At 40.5% G+C, this 25,238-nt stretch overlaps 1 protein-coding gene across 5 annotated transcripts in view; it reads right to left on the bottom strand.

Moving 5' to 3' along the window:
* The window catches only part of DNAAF8 (dynein axonemal assembly factor 8), a 96,068-nt gene that overhangs the window by 61,861 nt on the left and 8,969 nt on the right, over positions 1–25,238 (bottom strand). For all 5 annotated transcript variants that reach the window (XM_075515234.1, XM_075515231.1, XM_075515235.1 and 2 more), the window contains exons 5-12: positions 24,607–24,703; positions 24,055–24,196; positions 22,930–23,076; positions 22,063–22,128; positions 19,435–19,803; positions 18,185–18,344; positions 3,599–3,790; positions 791–946 (exon numbers count right to left, since the gene is read on the bottom strand). In XM_075515234.1, the coding sequence (XP_075371349.1) occupies positions 791–946; positions 3,599–3,790; positions 18,185–18,344; positions 19,435–19,803; positions 22,063–22,128; positions 22,930–23,076; positions 24,055–24,196; positions 24,607–24,703 (1,329 nt within the window). The remainder of the gene's footprint in view (positions 1–790; positions 947–3,598; positions 3,791–18,184; positions 18,345–19,434; positions 19,804–22,062; positions 22,129–22,929; positions 23,077–24,054; positions 24,197–24,606; positions 24,704–25,238) is intronic.

The raw sequence follows: 25,238 nt of genomic DNA, 5'->3' as shown, positions 1-25,238 counted from the left end.
CAGGCAAGAGTAGCAATACCACCTAACAGGCTGTCTCCAAAAATGAAAACAGAACAAGATGCTCAGAGTACCAATCTGTACCATATTAGCTCTGTGAAGAGACAAAGCCAACAAACCAGGGCCCAGAGCTGCTCTTTCATAGCTCTGCTGTTTTCAGGACACAAGCTCCTATCATGCCCTGCATTACAGTGTGCCACCTACATGTGCTAGATTTTCAGCTTGTGTGCTAGACCTTTCAGCTTGGGGTTTTATTGCACAACACAGACTCTGTAGTCTACCAGAGTTGAGGGAACGGAATCTCAGGTCCTGCCTCCAGGCCCTGACTCCTGGGAGCCAAATAGCAAGATGACATTCCCTCTCGTGGGCCACACTCTTCACATGGATAAAACATAAGAGCAAAAACCATAATATAGACCAAAGACATGTATCCTCTGAATCCAGTCAAATTTCTGCACTGTGGGGTTACAGCCACCAAAAATATATTAACAGCTAATGAGCAGCAGAGACAAAAGACTACGCCACAGAGAGATAGTTTCTCATCTGCACATAATCTAAATTCAGCATAACTGAGGACAGCTTGAGTTGGCAATTAGCTGTAAGCAATCTTTCAGTTCCCACAGTACTGGGCTGTTCCCCCATTCTAATTCAGAGCAGCACTTATGCTGCTTTATCCTGGCTTGCTGAAATTTGAGCTTGAATTGGCATATCCAAGCCTGGTCCTTAGTCAAAAACAGTGATAACTGCCTATGGCAGTTGTGCATGACTAGCAAGAGTAAATGCTGCTACTCACTTTTATCTTCTGGATCTTGGTGCTGTTCTGGGCTGAAGGCTCATCTGCTGGCATTAGACAAGCATATAGGGCCAAGCCATCCTCTCGCCAGGCCTGCTGCAGCCCTACCACCTGAAACGGAGCTGTGGGTCTGCCTTTCATTTTCACAGGAGGCACCTGTAAATCCATTTGAACATAATTTCATTTTTAGAAGGCTGTATTTAGAGACTGAAAATAACCCTTTATCTTTGCTCTGTTGCTTTTGAGTAGAGCCCCAAAACATACAATAATCCAGGGAGCACTCTTGCTTGATTAGTGGATTAGCTGTGGTTCAGTCAGTAGAAAAATCAATAGACCAAATTAAATAGGAATAACATGTAGGTTTTGATAAGTCATAGGATTTATTTTCTCAGTGAGGACTTGCAAGCTCTGACTTCCACCAGTTTCACTATGTAAAAGCAAGAACTTGCGTTACTTTCCTAGTCTAGCAAGAAATGAGAACAGAGTCCCTGTCAACGCTGCACTGCATGTTCTTGTCACAGTGGCACCGTGTGCTGCCTTTATTAATGATAATGAGATCAGTCCAATCTCAGTTCAAAAATCAATGCTAAGTGATTACACCATTCTGAGGAGCCAGTGCAGGCTTCTTTAATAAGCCTTTGTCTTCTCTATAATAGTCAGTAATAGCCAAAACCAATAGATCACTAATAGCCAAAACCCCATCAATACCTCTCCAGTGAATCCACCTTTTAGTTAGGCTGAGGTGATTTCTTTTTGATGGATTCTTTCGTGTGCACACGTGTGTGGGAGACAAACATTCTATTTTCCAATATACACATCTGATCCAAAACAAGAAGGGTAAAAAGTGACTTCTGCCAACCTCAAGATGAACACTGGACATCTTTTATTGTGAATATCAGTTTAGTTACAGAGGTAGGGTTCCAGTAGGATAGCCCACTCATGGGTTCATAAGGCTGCTCAAAGTATGCTGAAACGTGATGCATTTTAGCATACAGAATACAGGAGAAACCTTATTACAAGGTAGAAAAGAGACAGGAAAGATACGTGAAACAGACTGTGAAGGCACTGTAGTGCTGCAAAGCATCCTGAAACCTGGGTAGCTGTGAAAGAGGGCAGAAGGCTATAGGAATGTCAGACACAGGCAACCAGCAAAGCCAAGAGAAAGGAATAGCAGCCGTGTGAGGCAGAGACACCTGAACCAGATCACACACTAGATGAAGAGACAGGCAAGTTTGAATTACAGGACTATAATTCCTTCCCAGGATTCTGGTGAATACAGAAACCACTAAGTCTTGTTGTCATGGTTTATACCATCACCATGATCTCTAGATGGATTAACAGCTCTGCTATTTACTGCATATATAAACCAAAACTATTTACAGTGAGACAAATGCCTTTAGAAATATGTTCTCAACACAGGCCCCGAGTGGATTTTCACACTGTTGCATAGGTCAGCTGTATCACTCAAAATAGCACTACCAAGTCTTTGACTGCTTTGAACACTGGTTTCACATGGGAAATTTTGTAGCAGCTCTGCCACAGGGGAATGCTCGCATCTGGAGGATCATGTTCTCCACTGGTAGAAATCAGCATATTTCCAATGAAATCAGTAAAGATATGCTGATTTACACGAGCCAGGAAGCCAGCGCATCAGTGGAATTACATAGATTATGACCAGATGAGAATTTGGTCTAAAAATGCCTCAACCTTTTCACTTTTTTAAATTAAAGAAATGCAGACTTTTTCATTGCTATCCAACACCTGTTTGAGAACCTGTGCGAAATAAACCGGTGGATTTTACCCCGGTTTCTATTGGGCACAAAGTCCACCACAACATTTGACTCTACAGTCTCAGTAGAGTGATGCTGAGCCCTGGGAGCTGAGATATGCTTTCAGGCTTGGAGAGAGCTGCTACAAGTCAGAGCTCAGGTTTTTTTAAATGGGAAGAACACAAGGGAAGAAAGCTCACACTGCAGCTGGTCATGAGCTAACTAGTTTCTGAATGGAAGATTCAGACTCTGGGCCTGTTCAAGTGCCAATTTTCATTAGCATTGAACTAACATTAAAGAATGTGAGCAATGTTTTAATGGAAGTGTGAACATCATTAACAATTAATACTGCTTAAGTGGAGTTTAAGTGATTTAAAAGCCTTGTGCAGGCTGTCCACTTGGGGCAAAATCTACCTTGAGTACACAGATTGCTATTGGTATGCCAATGTCTTTAACCAGGGAAAAGAATGAGGCCAACACGTGGGGTGGGGAGAAAAAATACACATTGCCTGTTTTCCTAGAGGAAAAGGCTAATATGGGATGAATGGGAAGAGTGAGAAAAAGGTGGTTTCTTTAGAGGAGAAAAATATATGATGCAAAGGGCAATTAAGATAAAACAGACCGCCACTTGTTTATAGCCCCCTTGACTATCAGAAAGGATCTGTTCTTAATTAGAAGAAGTGGTAAGAAATAGGCACCTGTGTCCATTCACTTCTTTTGCCAAGGACAAAGTATAATACTTAGACAGCCCTCTACTTCCAGGAGTCACTTTTGACTACTGCGAGTCTGGCTCAACAATTTTTTACTTTCTGTGCCATGTTCTTCACAAACTACCTGCACAATCCAGCTCCCAATGACTTCAGCAAGACCTTTATTTACTGACTTTAAGGTGAGTTAGAACATAATTTGCCCTTTGTTCAGCCACTGTTTTACAGCTGTTGGAAGAATGTTCAAGAATGATTATATATTCACTGGAGGGCAAAACACAGCCTTAATCATGAAGAACCTTATTTTGTGCACTGTCACTGCACATACTCACCAGAGAGAGAAGCCACGTCACAAGGGCCTGGTAGATGTTGGCTGCTCTCAGCACCACGTTAGGCACCTGCCCACCACACTGATCTGCAGCTACTTGGCCACAACTTGACAGCCAAATGGTCATAAGCAGCACCTCATTTTTCATACTGTGTGGCCTAGGCAATGTGTCAATATCTGGCAAATAAGAGGCTTCCTGTCAAAAAAAAAGTATGAAAATGGAAGTCATGTGGATTACTGGAACTGTATTCATCATCATGAATGAATTACATTCATTGCCGTCACAGGAGGGGCAATTAATATCTAGCAAGCATTTATCAAAGAGGAAGCATGAGCCATAAAAGCTAGGTCATTATATCAGTGACACCTTCTGGAGCACTTCAGTTTCTCTTGGAGAGCTGTCACCTGGGTCTTCATTTAGTCAAACACTGCTTAGTGAATGGAAGATTATGTGGTCACAGCTGGAAATAGCATGATCGAATTTGTTCTGTATTCTTTAAGATTCAGCATTATTATTATTTTTTTAAATCAGCGAAATGTCTTCAAAACAAGCCTGATAGAAGTGTCAAAACTTTCATTATTTTCTGCTTCATCTAACATACATCATTCATAGATGATGTTACATTTAAGCGAAGTCATCTCCTTTCTTCACTTTAGTATTGAATCTTGATTATTTAGGATGCAAGTTCCCCCTCCTTTAAGGGATCTATTCTTTAAGAAACAACTCCAAGCTTGAACTGTGGGGTTATAGTTTATGGGATATCTGTTGTTTTTCCAAAGATGCAGTAGGTACAGCTGTAATTATTAGCTGGCTTGCTATTCCTATCTATATTTAATTTGCTGCCCTTGACATTTCTTTTGGCAATTAGGAAGCTAGTCCCTAAAATCGCAAAGATTCTCTCAGTAGACATAAGAGTATCACTCCTCAACAGTTATGATCCTTTACTAAAGGCCCTCAGGGGCCCCCCCCAATGCATCCTGAGTGCGTATATTCTACAGGCATGGATGCACATTCATTTTGCAAATAGCTGGAGCTGTTTATGGGGTTAACTTGTTACAGCAAAGCTACTTGTTACAGCATCAGCCGAGGGCTATGCTCCCCACTGCAGAGTCAGCAAAGTGCAACATGACTGCATTTCCCCATACACGTCAACGCAATCAGCCAACAGACTAAACTGCTAATTAAGGTGAGCAGAATTAATCTGAAATAACCTATTGTAGTATGAGACTAGCAAGCGCCCCTTTCTGTGAGCTGAGCTGTGGAACACCATAGGAACACAATGGGAGCAGGAGGATATTGAGGAGCAGCTAAGCAGTTATGTTTTCAGTTGCTCCAGGTAGCCCTTAATGAGGATGTCTGCCCATGCCTTTACACCGAATTAACCTTAATTTGATTTACCTGAATTTACTTTGGAAGCAAAGTAAGCTAAATCCAATTAAAGCCACTTTAATTCTGAATTAAAATGTCCACAAAGGTGGTTAATGACTAATCCACTTGACAAGTTAATGTAGCTTGACTTCCCTGCCTGTCCTCAAAACAGACAATTCCTTAAAATGGTTTTCAAAAAAATATACTAATAGAAAGTCCCAGGCAGATCTATTGCGTCATCCAGTGTTTTGGTGCCGAAATATCTGCCACAGACACAGCATTGTCTGCAAGTACCAAATAAAAACTGCAATTAGTAATAAAGGAAAAGTAGTCACGCAGAAGTTTCTGATGCTGCAGATCTGCATTACTAATGTTACTGTAGTCCTGGAGAGCCAACAGAATTGATCAGGGCTTTGACCCTACCATCATAATTCTCTGAGGAAGAGGCCTTAAGAGAAACTTGGAGACTTTCAGGAAAAGATTACCTTCTTCTATACCCTACATTGGGGAAACTATTCGTTCTTCCTCTTTTAACAAGGGTGTGGGGATCAATGACAGGAGGTAACTCAAGAGCTAAAGATTAAACCAGTATCTACTAATGCTTCAGCAGGAAATTTCCAACTATTCCAAATGTGCTTGGCCCAGCAGCAGGGGGGAGGGCTCAGTAGGTTTTCTGACCAAGATCAGCTAGGATTTTACTTATTAAAGTTCCTTCTGAGAATGAGTGAGGTTTTGATCAACGTTGGTCCTTCCCTCTCCTCCCTCTGCCAGCCTCCTTACCCCAACAAGAATCTAGGCATAGAACGTAACTGATTTCAGAAATATTAAGGCTAATGAACAAAAAAGGAGCTAATCCTATTTAATTCTGGGCAAGAATTGCTGAAGTAAGATACATTCAATGCTTTCTTAGTATGCCTTCCCACAGCACTGCCCAATTTACCCTAGTCTACCTATGAAGAGAGTTCAATGTGCCTACATGTTATGCTGGCTTTTATTTGTGATGGTATTAGGTTATAAAAAGACTAAAATTACTCAAATGCTGGGCTATTTTCGGTTGCTCTGGCTAGAATTGTGCTGTCAATCACAGACAGGCTTGCAACTGATTGCAGTCAAATACCAACAATTACCATAGAGTAAATAAGATAAAATGTCCTATTTCCAAAGTGCTTGCTATTTTGTTTTGCCATTCCAGTTTACGATATTGCAACTTGCAGCCCTTCAGCTCAATTTTCCAACCACCCCTCCACCCCCAGTCCTGGCTATCTTTCTCCACTCTAACGTAATGACAGTGCAAGTAGAAGCAGTAACGACACTAAGCAGCCAAGGAATAACCTCCCCCCAAATCCACACCAAAAAAGAAATAAGGAAAAAATAATTTCAAGACAACTTAAGGATAGCCATATATTCTAGCCTTCAGCTATAGCAGGATTGAAGTTATACACACAGAGGCATAGCCCCAAAGGAAAAAACTACTCATAAAAAAACCTGTAGTGTGAAGGCACCCCTACAGACTATCATTAAAAAAGTGGCATTTTACCTCCTTTTTTTTTTTTTTTTAAAAACAGAGCTGTTTATGATCACAGCAAGCCAAAGCTTTGCAGATACAAGTTTGTCAGCCATGATTAATGTCATTTTGTTTCTAATAAAATAGCTCTAATTGGTTAAAAGATGCTTTTGTTGATATTTTTTTAAAAGACTAGTTGGCATTGCTTTTACTATGCCTGCATACTAGATTGGACAAACAGCTCTGTTGCCCTAAAACTGGGAAACATTATCAAAACTGTTAGAGGCTGGGATGATTGAGTAGCAGCTCAGGAGCCAGGAGGGCCAGGTGACAACTTTGCTACTGGTTTCCATCTAGGTATAAGGCTGATAGCAAGTGAGAGCAGTTGCTATCAGCTGCTGTTTAGGAACCACACTACATTACACATTTAGAAAGTTCATGTCACCACATAGACCCAAGAAAGCAGTTAATATTTCCTAGCAGAATCAGCTCACCCAGTCTGAGGGTTTCTCCCCGTGGAAAGATATAGGTCAGGGAGAAGCCGATTCTTTTTTGTTTGGTGGTTTTTTTTTTTTCAGGTATGGTCTCTCTTTTGCAGGTAAAGAAAGCTTCAATATTTCCCTTCTAGTACCTTTTCCAATACTAACTAAACTGACGCTAACACTGAAACAAGGTATCACATTCAATCAAAAAACACTCTCTACTACATTGAGCAGATTCTACAACAGCAAGAGCTAAATCAAAACATCCACCACATGTAAAATGAAGATAAGTTACACTCACACAGTCTCCTCCTTCTTTACTGGAGGGGGTGAGAGGGAAGGGGAGGAATAGGAAGAATCTTACTCTCATTGGCTGGAGGCTTAATCAAAATAATTGTTTTCAGCCATGCCTAAATTTATCCTTCTGTGTCATCTGCACCCTAGCTTGGATCACAGATTTAAGAGGCAATCCCTGATGAATGGCAAGTTACTGACTGCAGAAATCTTTTGCCAAATGATGCATCTGCTGTACGTTTGTAAATGAGAGCTGATTTCTAGGTACTTACTGATTTCTAGCAGCTCTAGCTAATTTCTCTAATGAAAATTCTATACTCTTATGCTGAAATAGCTCTAGCATTGCATGTTCATGCTTCATTATAGACAGAGCTCACAGTACAAAATGCAAGCTTGTTGATTATGAGGTTATACATCTATTTTCCACGCATTCATGTTGCTAATGTAGGAGAGGAGATGGTTAGGACACATTTAACAAGTCTGTCCATCTAAGGCAGAGCAGATAACACTCTTTCACGGCTTCTAAAAATTCTTGCATTAGATGAAGACATATTGGAAATGTCAAGTGTTTGTTCATTTTCATTCTGTGGGGAAGGAGAAATGATGACAATGCCATCTGTTAGATTATTTGAAATTCCACATTAAATTGTGGAATAAACCCTGAAACCATTTAAAGAACTGTTTTATCATTGCAAAGTGGGAACAACTGACATTGTATTCTGTTGCATTTTTGTACTAGATTCACTCTCTATAGCACCAATGGCTTTCTGAGTATCAAGCATGCCGAGGTTATGGATCTGAAAAATATGATGGTGGCAAGATGTTATTGAAATTTTCTGATCTGAACTGAGCTTCAGATTACTAAAATGGGGGAGTTACGATCCTCCAAAGCAGATAACTCTGCCAAAGTAAGATTGCAGGAATTCAAAGAGCTGTGTAATGGAAGCATTATTTGCTATGAACTCTGTAATTCCCCAATTCAGTTAGGGTGTTACCTATCATGTGAGTTTAAGTTAAAAAAAAAAACCAATAAAGAAAATTTCTTTGCTGAAAGGTATCTTCTTGTTCTGCACAGTTAGTCTTAGTCTTGGGCATGAAGAAGATAACCTCTCCTGATTCAGAAGGAACCACTTTTCCATCTCTGGCAGCACGAGTGTGCTAAAGCTAGACAGCGTCTCTGCTGGAGCATAAAGAGGGCAAGTGACAAAGATAAACATCAGCTCGTCACCAGAAATTACTGAATATGGGAGTGCAGTTCAGATGTGACGCACAGAAAGGAACTGAGCTCTGCTCGGCACAGGAACCAAGGATAGCAAAATTCACTTTGTATACCTTTTCATGTTGTTGCCAGCTGAGCATGGTCAACCCCAAGTGCAATTTAAAGTAGCTTTATGGCCACCACAACACTGGCAGGCAGTTAACGATAGCTAGGATCAGTTACATTTCTGGCTCAGGACAGTGAGTGTTCTACAGCAATCCCTCTTCATCCTATCCATAATCCCTCTCAACACAAATGAAGACAAGAAAGAGATGCCATGTAGTGTGAATTACACTGTTCTAAGCCACTTCTGCTTTAGTCGGCATTAAGGGAATTCTCAACTGCTTCACTAGAGTTAATGGCTCATCTGTGCTATCAGAGATATGCATAACCCCTCTGGCAAGAGTCAAGGATCTGGCCCATAGAATATGTTAGCAGAGAGACACTGTGTGATCACTCAGGATCACACAGGCAGAAAGTATTTTTGGCCCCAAATTCAACATACATTTATTCTATCTCCAGTGAAAAAGACACCTCCACAGCATCAAACGTTTTCCCCTGAATAAGAAGAATCTTGTACCCTAGAGTGTGCTCCCTCTCCTAACCTGCTCACTTCTGCTTGTCCTGCCAGTACTCCTGACACGAGTACACAGCGCTGCTCCTGCCACTCTGTCTCTCTTGTATATGCCAGCGTGACCTCTTGCTTTCTCCTGTCCTGGGCCTGCAACATCATTACTATTAGAGAGTCCTACACAACCAGCTAATGTTCTTTTTTGGACACTATCTTTCTAGTCAGTCTGAGTTCACTAGACCAGAATACTATGAATGAAACAAGAATATCTATCAGTCAGCACTGATAGGCAAGTACAGTTAAAGCAACGCTGACTTACTTGATAGAATTGCTCTGGAATTACTTCATTAGGACACAGAAAGTTCTAATTAGTATTTAAAGCCAGCTAGGAGCATGTGTCAAATATCAGCCTAGCTTTAAGATGACTAAGGACCAATCCCAACATAATTCTAATGTTCATTAGAACACAGAATGTTTACATGGTTGTGATCTGTTAACAAACCAAAAATGTTTGAAAATGGGTATTTGCACGCAAATACATTCAAGAAAAATTGTGTTAATTGAGGCTATTTAGCAACAAGTCTGAGTGCAGCTAAAAAACCATTCAAATAACTGGCACGAATAACTGGTAACAAGCAGCTTCTTTATTTGTTAGAAGTGGGAACAATTTCTTCTTTATTTGTTAGAAGTGGGAAAATTTTCTGACAAAGGCTCAACTCCTCAAGTAAACAAAGAACTGCTCTGAAAATTGCACTAAAATTTAAAAATTTAAATCAAAGTAACATTACGTCCTATTTGATTTTGTTTGCTTTCTGAGACATAATAATTAAAAGTGAGAAGTGCCTTTTCCATGATTGGTGTTTACACTACAGTAACGCTTAGAGAGGCTTAGAAGGATTTTCATAGCCTCATTGTGCTGGTGTTCTGAGCACGTGTAACAGAAGTTCCTCGTCTAATGAGTTCATACTCTGGGTAACAAGAAGCAGCTGAAATATGTAGAGGAAGTTTAATTACACATTTCATGTGAGCACAAGACTGGGAATCAGGAACTTGTGCTTCAGTCCTGGCTCTGGAATGGAGTATTTCTCTGTGAAACTGTAAAGTAAGGATAATATTTCCTTATCCTAGTCCCTGCCTAGCTGGATTAATTATCAAAAGCCTGTAAAACACTCTGAAGAGGAACAATCTAAGATTATCAAGAAACTTTCAATATTAATCTCTGTTCCCTTTCTTGACATTCCTGAAACAGTACCATGTCCTCCAAACCCCAACAAGTAGTATCTGTATCTTCCATAGCATTGTTCTTCAATTAATTTCCAACTGCCTCACAATTAAAACATGCCATGATTTCCAGACCCACAGCAGGGAAGGAAATTGTACACGGTCACTTTGAAATGCTGCGGTAGAGCATGGAATTGGCCCTCAGCCACCTGAAAACTAGGCTGGTATTTGGCACATACTCCTAGCTGGCTTTAAATACTGTTAACATGGCTCTAGTTTGATACTCCAGGAGATTCACCATATACTTATCAACTTGGATAAAGCCTTATTTTTTCTAGTCTTTAATCTATTTATCTTTTCATGTATTTCCCCTGATACTCTATGGAAATGCCCCAAGAAAAAAAAAAGGGGGGTGGGGGGTGCAAACTATGCTCAGCTGCTTTATCAGGAAGTTTTACCAGAGCTCAAGTGGCTTGCTTTTCAAACTATCATCTTCCAGTTTAAGAATGGATTGTGTCCAGTTTGTCATACAGGCTCTGTGATCTTGTGTCCAGCTGCAAAATACTACGCAGATAACCCTTCAGACCTGTGAATTCTCCAAGGCAGTAAATATGGGGGTTTTGTGATTCAGAGAACTGCTAAATGCTTACAATGTCGACTGAAGCTTGTGGGAACTCCAGGTGCTTGGCCCATAGCTGGGCAGATCTCTATGTTTATAAAATAAAAATAACTGCACGATACTTCCACTCCACAATTTCAGATAAAGCCTTGAATTCCATTCCCCTACCACTAAGAATAATGCTTCTATGATTATTTGTGTAATAATGTGTTTACCAGTTGAGACCAAGCTTATCCCCCAGTGTGTTAAGATTGTTAAGATTTGGAACTGTAGTCCAGCCTAAATCAATGTTAAACAAGAAGGCATGAGAAAAACTAGGAATACAGTTTAAATTATATGGCTTTTTTAACGGTAGCCTGGCTGTGTCAGATAAGCCTGTGCAGCCCCTTCAAAAAACAGAGGGACAGATTCAGCCTGCTTTCATCTACAAATAGCATCACTGATCACAGCTCTGAGGTAAGGCCAGGAGTTGTGAATTCTATTCTGATTCCAAGAAAGAGATGCATGGCAGAAAGTACTTCTCTATATAATGAAATGTGACCGGCGCTTGTTCATATGCATTGCAAACTTATGGTAGCTATTCCTGCTGCCAACACACAGAGGACCTGTCAAAGAGCAAGAGCCAAGGAGACAAAAGGTACAGAAATGTTTTTTTGTCCTCCTGCCCTCTTCTAAATGAGAAATAGAAGTTAGCCCATGGACATTTTATGTTATTATCTTCTCTTCAAGTTTAACCTAAACCATCCTGCTAATGTGAATGGAGGATTATTTAGGACCTCTACTGGCAGCAAGTTCATGCATGTAATTCTGGAAACCATATTCTTTTTACTTATATTAACCTTTCCCTTAAGCAAGAGCAACGAATGTTCCCATCTGTCAAGATCATGCATAAGTACATTCAAGAATAAGCCTAAACTCATTTTAATCACTTCCAAGATATGCCAAGGAATATAAAGGATTAAATATTTCACATTTTCCTGGGGCCATTTCAAACTCCAATCAAAGAAACAGCACTGAAAGCAGTCATTTCTTTGTAAAGACCTGACCATTCGATTCGTTCCATAGCTGGAAGGTGCAATGGACAAAGGTGGGAGCCCCTGTGAAACCATCAGGCTGGGTCTCCATGCAGAAGTTTAAATGGAAATTTCTCTATGGCTTTTTGGTGGTCCTGATGCATTCAGTACGGAAGGTGAGTTTCCTGGTTCTGAGTGTATATGCAGCAATTTGGCCAAGAAACCTATTGAAGCAGACAACAGGTTATTAAAGCAGGATTACTGTATGCTGTTTTTTAACTGCTCTGGTTGTGTGAGCAGAACTACCAAGAAGGGTCATCAGTCTGTAAAGTTCCTGACTTGCTTTAATCTGTGCCCCAAGACTGCCAAAGCATACACTTCCATAACATCTCTTACTCAGAGAACATGGAGAGCAAGCAAGCAAGCAAGCAGACTCTGCTTGTGTAAAGGAAGTTGTTTGTAACAGAGACATTTAAGGCCTAGATTCTCTGCTTTGCCTATTAAGGCAAATCCTTAGGATATATCTGTGCCATCCTGGGCCGTGGCAGAGGCAGTATCAGCCTCAGCTCCTCTGGCTTGCTGACTACAGCCAAGGAGACCATAAACCAGCTAAACTCAACCTGAGCATAAAGTACTGTGCCAGCAAATCCCCCCCATTTGCTTTCACTGGTACCAAGTGGGAAGATGAAGAGGAGGCCAGAAATACAGGCTCTGTGCCAGTCAAGTCGCCTATGCTAGAAAAACATTTTCTTGGGAACTTCCATGCTATTCTGAATCCTGTGTGCTGGACTGGTGGTACAAACAGGAATCTTGGCCTTCTGTTTTTGCATGCTAAATTTAACTACAATCTCTAATTGCCTTAGTTTATTTTTACGCCTTTCTTGAGTTGAGGCAGCAGGTTCATTAAGTACAAGAGATTTTAATCTTGTTTCAGGAACTCATTAAATACCTCACTGTAAAAAAAGGGAGGAATTCAGGGGCCATCTGCTGGCTGTTTGGCACATCACTGCTGGCCACAACCCCGCAGAGTCAGTCCAAGAGAGTGAGAAGGCCTAGAGTGAAGCACAAGCCAAATTCAGCTCTGATGCCAGAATAAGATTTAGTGTAGGAAATATTTTGCAATTTTTACAATTAATTTTTTTTAACTATAGTAAAATAATAGTAAGGGCTAAATGGTGGGTTCAGTTATGTTCACATGGGTGCAAATGCAGGGGTTGCTTTGTTTCAGTGTAAATGAAAACATTTGGTCACAAGGTGAATTATACTTACAAGATCAGTTTTAGAGTAATACAGATATAGAAAAATTTAGTTACTGTATTACAAGATCATTATAACTGAAAGAAGATTTAACTGTTTTCCTCAACTTCTCCAAATATGTATATTGCACCACTTTGTTAGAGATAAACTGGCATTTCTGTACAGAACTAGCACAAAACCAGTCCTTTCATAACTGGTGGATCAGGCCTTGTACCTTCTTTCCACTGAGACATGAATTTCACTTTCTTACAGTTCTTTTCCTTGATGCATTTTCCACACAGCAATAAAAATGGAGAATTTTTAAATACTGCTTAGGATGTCACCTAGGTGCATTCACGTAAGCAGCTCTACAAAGAGTTGGTGAGATGCCCAAGAGTATGGTCCAGCTGGTTAGGTTTGGATCCTGGGACCCACAGTCAATGTCCTTGAACAACCCTTTGTGCTCTGGTAAGATGTAAGAAAAAGGCAATTTCCAATGTTGATGCCAGCACTACTGCCTTAAAAAGATCAAGACACCCATACAATAGCAATGGAAATCACAGACACTTATTTTAGTAAGACAGGTAAAGAATCAAAAGCATTTCACTGACAACTGTGCAGATCAAGGCACCTACTACATAAAAAAAACATACAGGACCAGTAATTGAACTAAAAAGATTTCTACAAGTTTTGGAAATCAATCTCTACTTTCAGTCATACTGTGCTAATCCAGAGTAGTTGTCACAGTAACTGAACATACAATGCTTCAGCACTACTCTTGATGGTAAGTACAACCCAGGAATTTTGTCAGGGATTTTTCGTATAGAATTGATAGCAGATCGAAGTGAGAACAAGGCAGTAAAAGGGCAAGGAAGATTTTGACCATAGTATATTGTTAATTTTAGCGTTGCGAGAATACAAGCAGAAAATCTTTTGGTTGAGAATTTTACCTGACATCAATAAGCTGAGTCAATGGTATATTAATATAAAAAACCTACCCATTTTGACAGAAAGGTTATAGAGTCTATGTTTACAAGATAGGAAAGAAAGTATCCGCATAATATATTTGTTAAGCTAGAATGACTCGGTTGCATGCCTCAATGTTTTTATTTTGTAAGCCAGCTGTAAGGCTAAGCTGCAATAAGATGATGATTGTGGTAATATAATTACTAATACAAGGCTAGCCAAAGTGATTGTGTAGCCAAGAAAAATTAGACGCCTCAGTATGAGTCAACACATTCATTTTCCAAACAGTTTGGCTGTACAAGGTAGATAAAACAATGTTTATAAGGTGCTGGTAACAAGGTGGTTCGCAATAGCTTTCAAACTACATTATCTTGTTCTGCCATATCACGATAAAGCAATAAAGGTAAAGAGAGAAGCAAGCTGAAGCCCTGTTGAAAACACCTATTTTGTCCCAATAATAAAAGAGCTTAATAAAAGCTAAATGCTACTTGCTGTCTGTTAAATTAATTCCATAGCTGGATGTAAAGTATCAGGGCCATGAGCACCACCCCCTGCACTGGTTTAGCTGCTTGCGTTCAAGGCCAGTTCTGACACGAGCTCAGGCACATAACTTAAAATGAGACTGCTGTGAAAAGAGCTGTGTGAAGCCTCTGCTGGGCCCTTCCCCCTTTGCTTGGGAGCTGCATTTAAGCTGAGACACTTGCCCTTGGTCCTTGACTGAGCTACACTGCAGCTATACCTCTGCCTGGCCACATACCTCACTCATCTGAACCCTGCTCTTAACCGATTTGACTTTGTGGCTTCATCTCAGACCTGCTTCATCACTACAGACTTCCTGGGTGATCACTGGGCTGCTGGCTGACCCTGCGTACTGTCACTGAACCCAGTCCTGTCCCTGACTTGACTTTCTGGCCTTGATCTTGGACCTACCTCATTACCACAGACTTGCCAGCTGGTAACCCTCAACAGACCTGCACTGCTTTTCTTGTTTGGGTACTGTGAGACTGCACTCCTTGCTGGTGAGGTCTCTGCCCCTGCCTGCCTTGCTGTCACCTGCAGCTCCTGGCTTGTCTTCCCTTATGGAATAACCTGCTCATGCTGCTCCCCGACATAAAACTCAGATATGAGCCTGGCAAAAGTAACGACTATTATCTGGATCCCATCTAATGGGAATGTAATATGGAAATCAACATTAGTACTAAGTTACTCTATCATTATACACAAGATGAATGAACTGACCGTCCCATTTCAAACCCACTTCATTTTACATCCTCCACTTAACTGTTTTACATACTGCACAGCATTCCTGCTCTGTCTCCCTTGTCAATAACACTTACTCTGCTCAAATACTGAAACAAACCCTATGCACATTACTCTAAACTATTAATTCCTGACCTTACAGCATGGATCACATCCCCACTCTGCTGGCTTTCAGCAGAACCGTAGGTGCTTGAATCAGTTCTGAATTCAATCCAAAGGTTAAAACGTGGTTAAGGGGCCTATTTTCAGAAGAGATCAACTCATGCCAGTCTTAAGTTTTACTGAAAGTTTGGGTGGTTTATGGGAGCCGGAAATAAAAAATCATTAAAAAATCAGGTTCTTCCATGCGTTTTTAAAATTAAGAGGTGGGCCAGACTGCAAAAGTGTTCAGACACCTAAAGACACAGACTTGACAGGCAGAATTCTTAGAATGAACCCACTGATTTCCAGGAGACCTTGGTACTTGCATGTCTTGAAAATACCACTGGATATCAGCCCCTTCTTTAGATGCTGAAGTACCTGTGAAAGTTAGTTCTTAGTCTCCTAAGTTACCTGCAGTTTTGAAAGTGTTCTTCCCAAACCTGATTCTCATTTATATTAGTGATTCCCACAGAGTGAAGCTGAGTACAGAGTTTGACTGAACTAGGTTAAGAAAAAAAAGGCAGCAGCATTAAATCTGAATTTCACTGCTTTTAAATTTTAGACAAGAACTCTAATGTAACCCTAATGCACCCTAAAGCTTTTTAAATTTCCTTTGTGTTTCTTTCCTAGCACCTCAGTTACAGTAATTGCAGAGTTTCTAAACTTTCCCTCTGATTATTATTCAATTCAATTATTTATGTACATTATAAATGGTCAGAGGAATTCTGGAAACTATGACAAGTGTTCCAGATTTGAACATCTATCATTGCCAAAACAAAGGACTTAAAAACGAATTTGAAAGTGTGCTACTCTGTCAAACACTGTGGCTTGTTCTTTGAATATACATGTTTATATATAGATACCAGATATTTTCACTGAGAGACACAGCTGCCAAATTACAGCTTCTTTAGTTTTAAATGTCAAAACATTCGAGTTTTTCTATCTTCCTATGTGAAGCAAAGGAAAAAAGAAAGAAAAGAAAAACCTGTTCTAATTCAAAGAAAAAATGCTGCCGTCAAGATGAATTTCAAGTAATCTTATAACTGACTGTTGTATTTGATAGATGATGCTGATACATTTTTCATCCTTAATTTTAATAATGAATATTTCTGAAGAAGAACTAAGAGCAAAGTTGCCCACAGAACACAGTTATTGCACGTTGTGCTGATTTTGTTTCTACCAACATTGCCTTGTAAGTTGGGGCAGGTTTCCCTCAAGCAGGCTGTCAGTTTAGGTACCTGTTAGCTGTTTCTACAGGCATCAGAAGCTGAGTAAACCCTGGGCTGGTTAGCTTATGCCAATGTCCATGCTGCCACGACTAGCTGGCAGTATTAAAGCTATTATGCTTTATGATATGCCATGACTAGCATATCATTAAAGCTATTACAGGCATGTTCGCATTTGATTCAGTTACAGCAAGACTACAGTGTAGATATACCCTGAGCCGTACTTGAGAGAAACCACATTACCAAGGCGTTATCTTCATCTTATTGGCTTCAGCGCAGCAAATATGGGAAATGACCAAGATACGGAACAATTCAGCAATCACTTGGTGCATTGTCAGGAGTGAGTTAGCAAGGCTCAGGTATATTTCTGATGAGCAAGTAAGTGCCTGCATCGTAATAAGGGCTAACTGGAATTTGGTGGTACCTCCCAGCAGACTGAGAAAGGAGCAAGTCTGAAGACTAGAATCACAACCTTTGCAACCTTCAAAACAGAGCTCTGTGCAGTGCAATCCTTGCCAGAGCAGGCTGACAGAGGGAAATTCAGCTGTGAGTTTGTTAGTCCTTTACTTCTCATCAGTGATTAATCCAGTGTTACAAAAATGAGCTTTCAATCTGCAGAAACACACTAGTCAATTGCTTACAAAACAAACAAATTTGAATGGCCCATCCGCCAACTTAGGGCTGGAAGGTCTTTCAACTTTTGTACTGACAGAAGAGCTTTGTTACTGCTATTAGTGCAAATAAGTCATGACGGTGGACCCATGGACAAATTCTGGAGTTTCTCATCTCCTCTTACCTTCTCAGCTGGCCTTGTGTTCAGTGAAATCAGTGCAAGGATGAATTAGCACTACATATACAAATCCTCTCAGGAGGAAAAGCAGCCCTGTCTTCTGAGCCATATTTTAGGCTCTGGGAAAAATCAGGATAATTTCATACTCCCTTAATCAGGGCATCAGCCAAAAGCAAAACCTATTACTAAAACCACAATCCTCAAAACCTACCCACAAAATTGAAATATAAAGCTGCTAGGGACAGACAACTAGACAGGACTCAGCATAGGCTTTGCTTTAGAAGTATGACAGTAAAAATATTTCACTTTTTAGAAAAAGTTATGAAAAATCATGTGTGAAAATCTGGCTCCTGTGAAGCAGATGACACTGAGCCCACTGACTTCAGCAAGCCAGGACTCCTGCCATACCCTGACACATCAAGCCTGGTGGGCAGCTGTAAGGGGAGTACTCCCCATACAGAAAAGGGAGAAAAATATTATTAGCATGAAACAAGAGCTGTAGGACTGCATCAGGCAATGGTGCTCCATAACAAACACATTTTAAATAATGCAATGAAAATTGCTTTTTGCTTCTAGGATCACGTATGCATTTGGCCAGGAAGCCATTCTGAAAGGGACAGTCCTACACTGAACTACTAACCATGTGGAACAAAACGGGGGTTTTCTCTGCCATGGGCTGCTTTCCAGTAACTGACCGCCGAGGCTGCAATCTCTCCAGCTGCTCCTGGAATCTGTGTCTCCTGTGTCTCTCTTTCACCTGTTCTTCCTTTTGGGATAGCTCTCTTTTACTTTCTTCTGTCCTGAAAAATATACAGATTCTGCTTCACTTAAGCTTTTCACTTGGGAGAAAAAGCACCCTTGTTCATCTGTTTGCATTTCTTTTTTCTTATATTTATACCACACACTTGAGGGTGAATCATGACATGAAAGGCTAAAATAGATTTAGAAAACACTTACAGTGTTTGGGGGGGGGACGGGGACAAGAAGTTGTCATTGGATGAAATCATCTCTAAAAAAACCAAAAGGAGCAGACCTCAAACTTCTGACAAGTGGTGACAACCTATTTGGAGGCCAGAACTCTATTAAGCAGAGGTGTGTTTGTGATGTTTCACTCCCCATTTCCACACGAAAATTCTCAGATGAACTCCATTTCCTTTCTTATCTGCTATAGTACAGTGACAAGTTTCCCCCTGATCCAAGGCCTTCCATCTTTTTACATTTGGATGTCTGCAGAAACATTTCATCTGCCATTTCCATGGCAAATATTAAGTTCAATTTCTTCTGAATTCCTCAAGCCCCAGGTGCCCCAACAATAAATCAAATAGCAAGAAAGAAAACTGAAATTTGTTAAAATCATTGTGAGCTATTACTCAGCAACAATAAATAACCCAGATTCTTACCAAGCCATGGTCTGCCATGTATGTTGCAGGCTAATAGGTAGACAAAATGGAGTTTTATAGAACTGATGGAAGCAATGAGCTTTAATGTCAGGAATCCCATAGAGAAAAAAAACCTGCAACCAACCATCTGCCATTTAAACCAAGTACACGGTAGCTGAAGTGTCTAAGTGGCAGGGTAGGCAACTGTTTAACACTGAAAAAGTAATAGTCTCTAGAGCAAGCAGATTCTAATTCTTTCAAGGGCTCATATGTCAAAGTCAAAATGTTAAATTTCACTCTGAAAATAGCAGGCAGAACATAACCTTTGAACAGGCAGTATAATGGAGCTCTCCCAAATAGCTGGGTAGGTGCATAAGGCAACCACCTGATTTCACTTTAAAATTAGACCTTATGCAGAATACACTACATTGAACTAAGCCCAAGGAGGCAGAGGCCCAAATAACTCTGCTATTTCCTCAATTGATACTATTTTTATTTTTTTGTGTGATACCTTGGCAATTCAGTGGTAGGTAGAGGAGACTCTGGAGCATTTCCTGAATGTTGAACTTTCTCAACTTCCATTCTGCCTTCTTTTTCTGTGTCAGCTCCATTGCCCTCACGGTTTGACAAGGGGGTATTTCTTTTCTCTGGTTTCAATCTCATCAGTTTCCTGGGAATCACCTTATTTGTCTCTTGCCTCACTTTAAAATATTGGGTTTGACTTATTTTAGAGGAACCTATCTCTTCCAGACTTCCTGAATCCTGTTTTATGCCTTCAAGTTTTTCAGCTGGGGTAGACGTTTTATGAAGAAGCTCTGAGGCTTCTTTTTGGGCTGTATGGAGTTGTTGCAGTAGCAGGCTTTTCCCTGAGCAATTCCTCCTGCAAAGAAAATAAAAACCTGGTTTAATCAAGATAGAGCATTATATGAATAAATTCAAACTCTGAGGAACTTCTCATATGAGCGACAGCTCAAAACAAGGACTGGGCACCTACACAAATAATAGCTATTAGTAATAGCAGCACCAGCACACAGGCAACACATAAAACACTACAGTGACAGAACATGCAACCGATCCTACTTGTAATTTGCTTACCTCTTGCACATTTCAGGCACAACACACACCTACTAGAAGAGCCCTGAACAAATGTAACGTCAGCATGGAAATTAGAGTCTACAGATTTTTGTCCCCTTTGGATACAGGGGCTGGGATTAAAATATGTACAGAAGAAAAGTTCTTCTAATAATTTTTAGGATTTTTGAGTGTTTGGCTTAATTTCACCCATGTCTCCTCCAGGTTAATGAGACTGCTAAACTGTCAGCCACCCCAATATATTGTGACAGTATTCTGTTGTGAAATGTCCTATCATGACATAATGGGCAGATATTGTTATTTTGTTTTGCAGTTCTCTTCAATGAGGAGTCTCCCAAGCCACCTGCTACAGGAAGACTACCATCAATTTGTAGCTCATCTGGTGATTATGAGCAAATAATATACCTTATTTTAGTGGTAGCTGAAAAGTACATGGACTGAGTAACAGATTGTTTGAGTTGGATGTTAGTGATGTGGTTAGGTGGTGTGTATGAGTACACAGCATCGAACTGCTGTACTTATCTAAACTAAACCTATGCTTCAGGATTCTTTCTCCTTAAGGATCTCACATCTCCTGCCATCATATCCAGAACCATCAAATCAACATTTAACATCGATGGCTGGACTACTAAGGAGTATGCCTAAGCAGTGGCAATTTTAGGAGAGCGCCATGTATTGGAGAGCAGCCTTATGGTATAGTGCTAGAGATGGCTACCTGAGCACTCCAGGGATAAACCAACAGCATATTTTCTAAGTGAACTGCCTGGAGATCAAGACGACTAACCTCCAAGGCCCTAATATGTAGGTATATTGTACTACAGAATACTTAGCCCTGTTTAATAATTGTAGTACAGAATATGTAGCCCTGTTTAATAATTCCATCCAGATAAGAGTGAAACTGGCATTGACCCCTCATGAATGAGATCACAATCTTGCCCTGCTGAGACTATGAGACTTTCTTATTTAAAAACAGAACTGAATAACGTTTGCCAGGCATTTCATTTGTGTATGTTCTTTACCAACATTAAAACGAATCAAAATCCAATCAGCTAAGCTCTGCTCTCTATCACTCCAGATTTACACTGATGCAACTTCTGCATTTGTATCGGTGCCAGTGAGAGTTCCTCAAGCATCATCTTGTCCCTGCTTTATGCTGGCTTTGGATTAGATGTTCTAAATTATATTGAGCATTGAGGCTCTGTTCCTTGTCAAATCATTTATTCTTTCAGACCATTTAAAAAAAAAAAAAGTAATTGGCTGGCACAGCAGCACAAATGTTCTGCTTGTCCTCTGCACTGCTGTAATGTGAACTTATATGCATCAGACTTCTAAATATAATCCAGAGCATAAATGCAGTAAGGTGTTTAAAGCTTGACATATCTGCTTCACATTAAACAAATGTCTAACAACCTATGGGTATGAATCAAGCCCCGAGTTTAGCAACAGGAAAAGGCTGGCATCTGCGCCTATTGAAGAATTTACAGTTTAGGATTCCATCCATCACAATCTCCCCCCTTTCCCCTCTTCCTCTCCCTCCCCAATTAAGAAGAATTGAGAGCATCCCTGCCCACACAGTATATTCAATATTCTCTTTTAATCAACATCCATTCTAGCCTATTTTGTTATTTCTAAAAATAAAGGTTTGTCTGAGTCAAGTCCCTACAACATTTTCAAAGTTTGAGTCATTTAAAAAACAGTTCTCATGTCACTCAAACACATCTGGAGAAAGAGTCAGGCTTCCCAGCCACCCAGGTCTACTCTATTCGTCTTTTGAGCTGTTTCCACACAGCTGTACAGGAGCAAGGTGCTATACTGCCTCCAGGATCAACAACTGCTTTCTAGTATCTTCACCACACAACAGAAAAGAGTGATCTCCTGGGGCCAGATTGAAGCACTTTCATTATTGGGCTTTTTTGCTGTGAAGACCAGGAATGGAGATATTTCAGTACACGAGCTCTCACTCTAATCACTGTTAGGGCAATTATTTTTGTTTCAGAAAAAATGAACATTGTATCATTTGAACTAGGGTCCTGGTAAAGAATCTTACATTCTCCTTTCTGCTTGGTCCTTAATTGTCATTGTCTCCTCTTCTTCAGTGGAGCTGTCGCTTGCACTATGAAACAAATTAGAGCATATTAGTTAACTCTGTTCCAATTAGGTGTTGGGTTTTTGTCATTTCTGGGATGCAAATTTAGAACCATTATGAAAAAGGGAGAGATACTTCCAGGTGTTATGGATAGCTCTTCACACTATTACTCTAGGAAAAAAAATTCAAGGAACTACATCAAGATGTGTTAGCTGTTTATTAACTACAAGGTTTCTTCTGGTGACTGTTTTCTTCAACCCCTTGCTGCAGCAAATACAAATCCTGAGAAGGGAGCAAACAGCTACCTCAGATACCATTGGCTCTCAGGGAAAGGACGTGTTTGCCAGAATCTGTTGCAGATTGAGAAGAATTTGGCCTCCCATAACTGACTATATAAGGCACTCTTATCACACAGGAGACAGAAATCAGCACCTACAGTTTCTTGCCAGGAATGTAGTCAAGGATGTCCATTTGGTACACAGTGCTGTCAGAATGCTAGCCCAACTCAGACAGCTGCAAGCATTGCTTTGCAGTCACTGCCCACTCCTTTATAGGTGGAAACTTTCTAAATGTTATTTCCCTGGATGATTTGCATGTCCTTTCTGTGCTGCTTGCATCCCCACACATTTACTTGTCCTGAGACAAGTTATTCTCTCCTGAGAATATGTCTGTGCTCAGATAGGGGCTATGCCTTCCTACTAAGGTCACAGAGGTGTGGAAGAAGAGAACACTTTTAAAAGTTATATTGCACAAGTATGAGATGTAGAGAGAAGGTTTCTGTTTCCTACTTTTTGTTACTTACTTCTCACTAACAAAGACAGAATTTACCTTTGTTTCTCATCAGGGGATGTTACTGACTTCTGTGGTTTAGCATCTCTTAAATCTATGTACACAGTTACAGGCTCTGGCGGGCACTGTAATCTCATCATATCCATCCTTAGAGGACTTTGTGAAGATGATCGGAAGGCAACATCCCTAAGTATAGAAAACACTGTTTCAGCATGTCCTCCGCCTTATCCAGACAAGAAGTCCTGCAGGGTGTGGATTATGATCAAAATTGGATTGAAAGGAGCCTTGTGCTTGGCTACTGTACAGATTCAAACTCTGCTTCTGCCTACTATCCACCACCTTAAAAGCTGAGCTCAAAGATTCATCTTCCCCCAAGGAACACAGATCCCAGGCAAGCATGATGAGGGATATTTAGTTCTTAAAAACTGACAATGTCAAATCATCCTGTAGAACAACGGTAGGCAGTTATGGTACCAAAGAGCTTGCAAGTTTTAAAAGCCCAGTGTCAATCGGTTAAAACAGGTCCCTTTTTTCCTCTCTGCCTCCTTTGGCATTTGTATTTTATCCTTCAGAGCATCCAAAGTGCAAATCATCTTCATGGCTCTCCCTGCTCTGGAAAAGTATCCTCATTGCACTTTCCCCTTTACAGGCTTGTTTCACTATTGTTTCCTCTGTGCTGCCACCACTGATGTTGTTCCCTCTGAACAGTCTGGAAATCCACTTCCTTCACACAGAACCCTCCAAGATGCACAGACATCTCCACTGATACCCACAAAAAAAAATATCATCCTGTATACTTCAGCTAAACTGAGGTACCAGTAAGAGAACCTGGTACCCTAGATGACAAAAAAAATGTGGCCATAATAATTTGCTTAGCCTTGTTTTCCTGCCTTTCCCATTTGTCCCAAGTGTCTGGTAAGGTCTACACAAAGGTGGTGGCTGATGGAGAATGCTAAGGTGGCAGGATACTGACTGTTTATCATCAAATGTACAGGAATGACTGAGTCTTAGTTTTTCCCTTTAACATCCCTGTAGCATATTCCAACTACACTATCAGCTTTCTGCAGAGGCTACAGAGAAAAGCACCTATAGAACACCACGAGTTTCCAGGTATCCCTACTGGCAGTCATGATTGCCTAGTGTATATGACAGAAAAGGACCTACTTCTTATTCTCTTGCTGTTCTTGAAAGGAGAAGAGCTTGGCTGATGGCCACCTGCAGTGTGGAGACACTGTCCTGGACTGCCTGGCACACAGCTCTTCTAGCTTTTCCATGAGCTGATTTTCAGACCTACCCCTGAAGGTCTCTATGGAAGAGCAACAAAAAGAATCACCAGTTGTGGTCTTCTGCCATGGGATCGCCCAGTATACCCTTTCCCCATTTTCACATTGTCCCTTTCTCTACAGCCTGTCAAAAGGGGAAGGATAAAGATACTATTGTCATCTGGCTCTGACAAACTGACGTCAAACCTTCATTCGTCTTGTCTGATTCACCCTTAGGCCATGACAGGCCACAGAGCACTAGTTTCAAGCTACAAAAGCAAGACGAAATCTTGAGGGAAACTAATTAATTAAAATGTGTTTTACAGAGGCATTAAAAAACCCACTATGATTTTAACATTCAAGATGATGCTGCAGGGAATGACTTAAACACGGGAACCTGAGTTTTATTTATTTTTATACACTTTCAGCAAAGTTATTAATTTAGCAGTGTTACCATGATCTGCTGAGGAGAAAGCAACTTCTGCATGAGTGTTATCTTTCTTCTGCTCCAGCTCCTCAAGAGTCTTGTCTAGATCCCATTTCTCAATATTCTGAAAGAAGACAGTTGAACCGTGATGGAAAATTCACTCCCAAGAGACTGCTACAAAATAAAGTCCCTTTGACTCACATTCTTTGTAGTAACCCCATCAGATTCTTCAGGCACATAGAAATACACAAATGGCATGGAAGTTCACCTTACTTATCTCCAGTACTATGCCACTGTTACTTGCCAGTAGATGAACCAGTGTGTCCCTCTGGACACAGTTGCTTCAGCGTGAGCCTCAACAATTGGCATGACTAACAAAAAGGTATTTACTGTTTGAACACTGTTTGCCTCATGTCATTGCCAAGGTTCTGCATATCTAGCATAGGCAAGTGCAGTGTAATTACTAAGAGAAACCAGTGAAGGATTAACTGATGTTCATTCAAATATAACAAAGGTAGAGTACCTTCTTCTTCCCCACTTAAAAAAACTGCAAAGTATAGAAGATGTTTCTCAAATGGACTGAACTGACAGCTCCTTAAAGGAGAAACATAAGCTCATCCTAAATATGCACCTGACCCTTCTCTCCATAAGCAGGGACC

The sequence above is a fragment of the Mycteria americana genome, chromosome 12 (genome assembly GCF_035582795.1).
Source record: "Mycteria americana isolate JAX WOST 10 ecotype Jacksonville Zoo and Gardens chromosome 12, USCA_MyAme_1.0, whole genome shotgun sequence".
In the NCBI taxonomy this organism is placed as follows: domain Eukaryota; kingdom Metazoa; phylum Chordata; class Aves; order Ciconiiformes; family Ciconiidae; genus Mycteria; species Mycteria americana.
The sequence above is the reverse complement of the archived record's forward strand: the minus strand, read 5'-3'. Positions and strand labels throughout refer to the sequence as shown.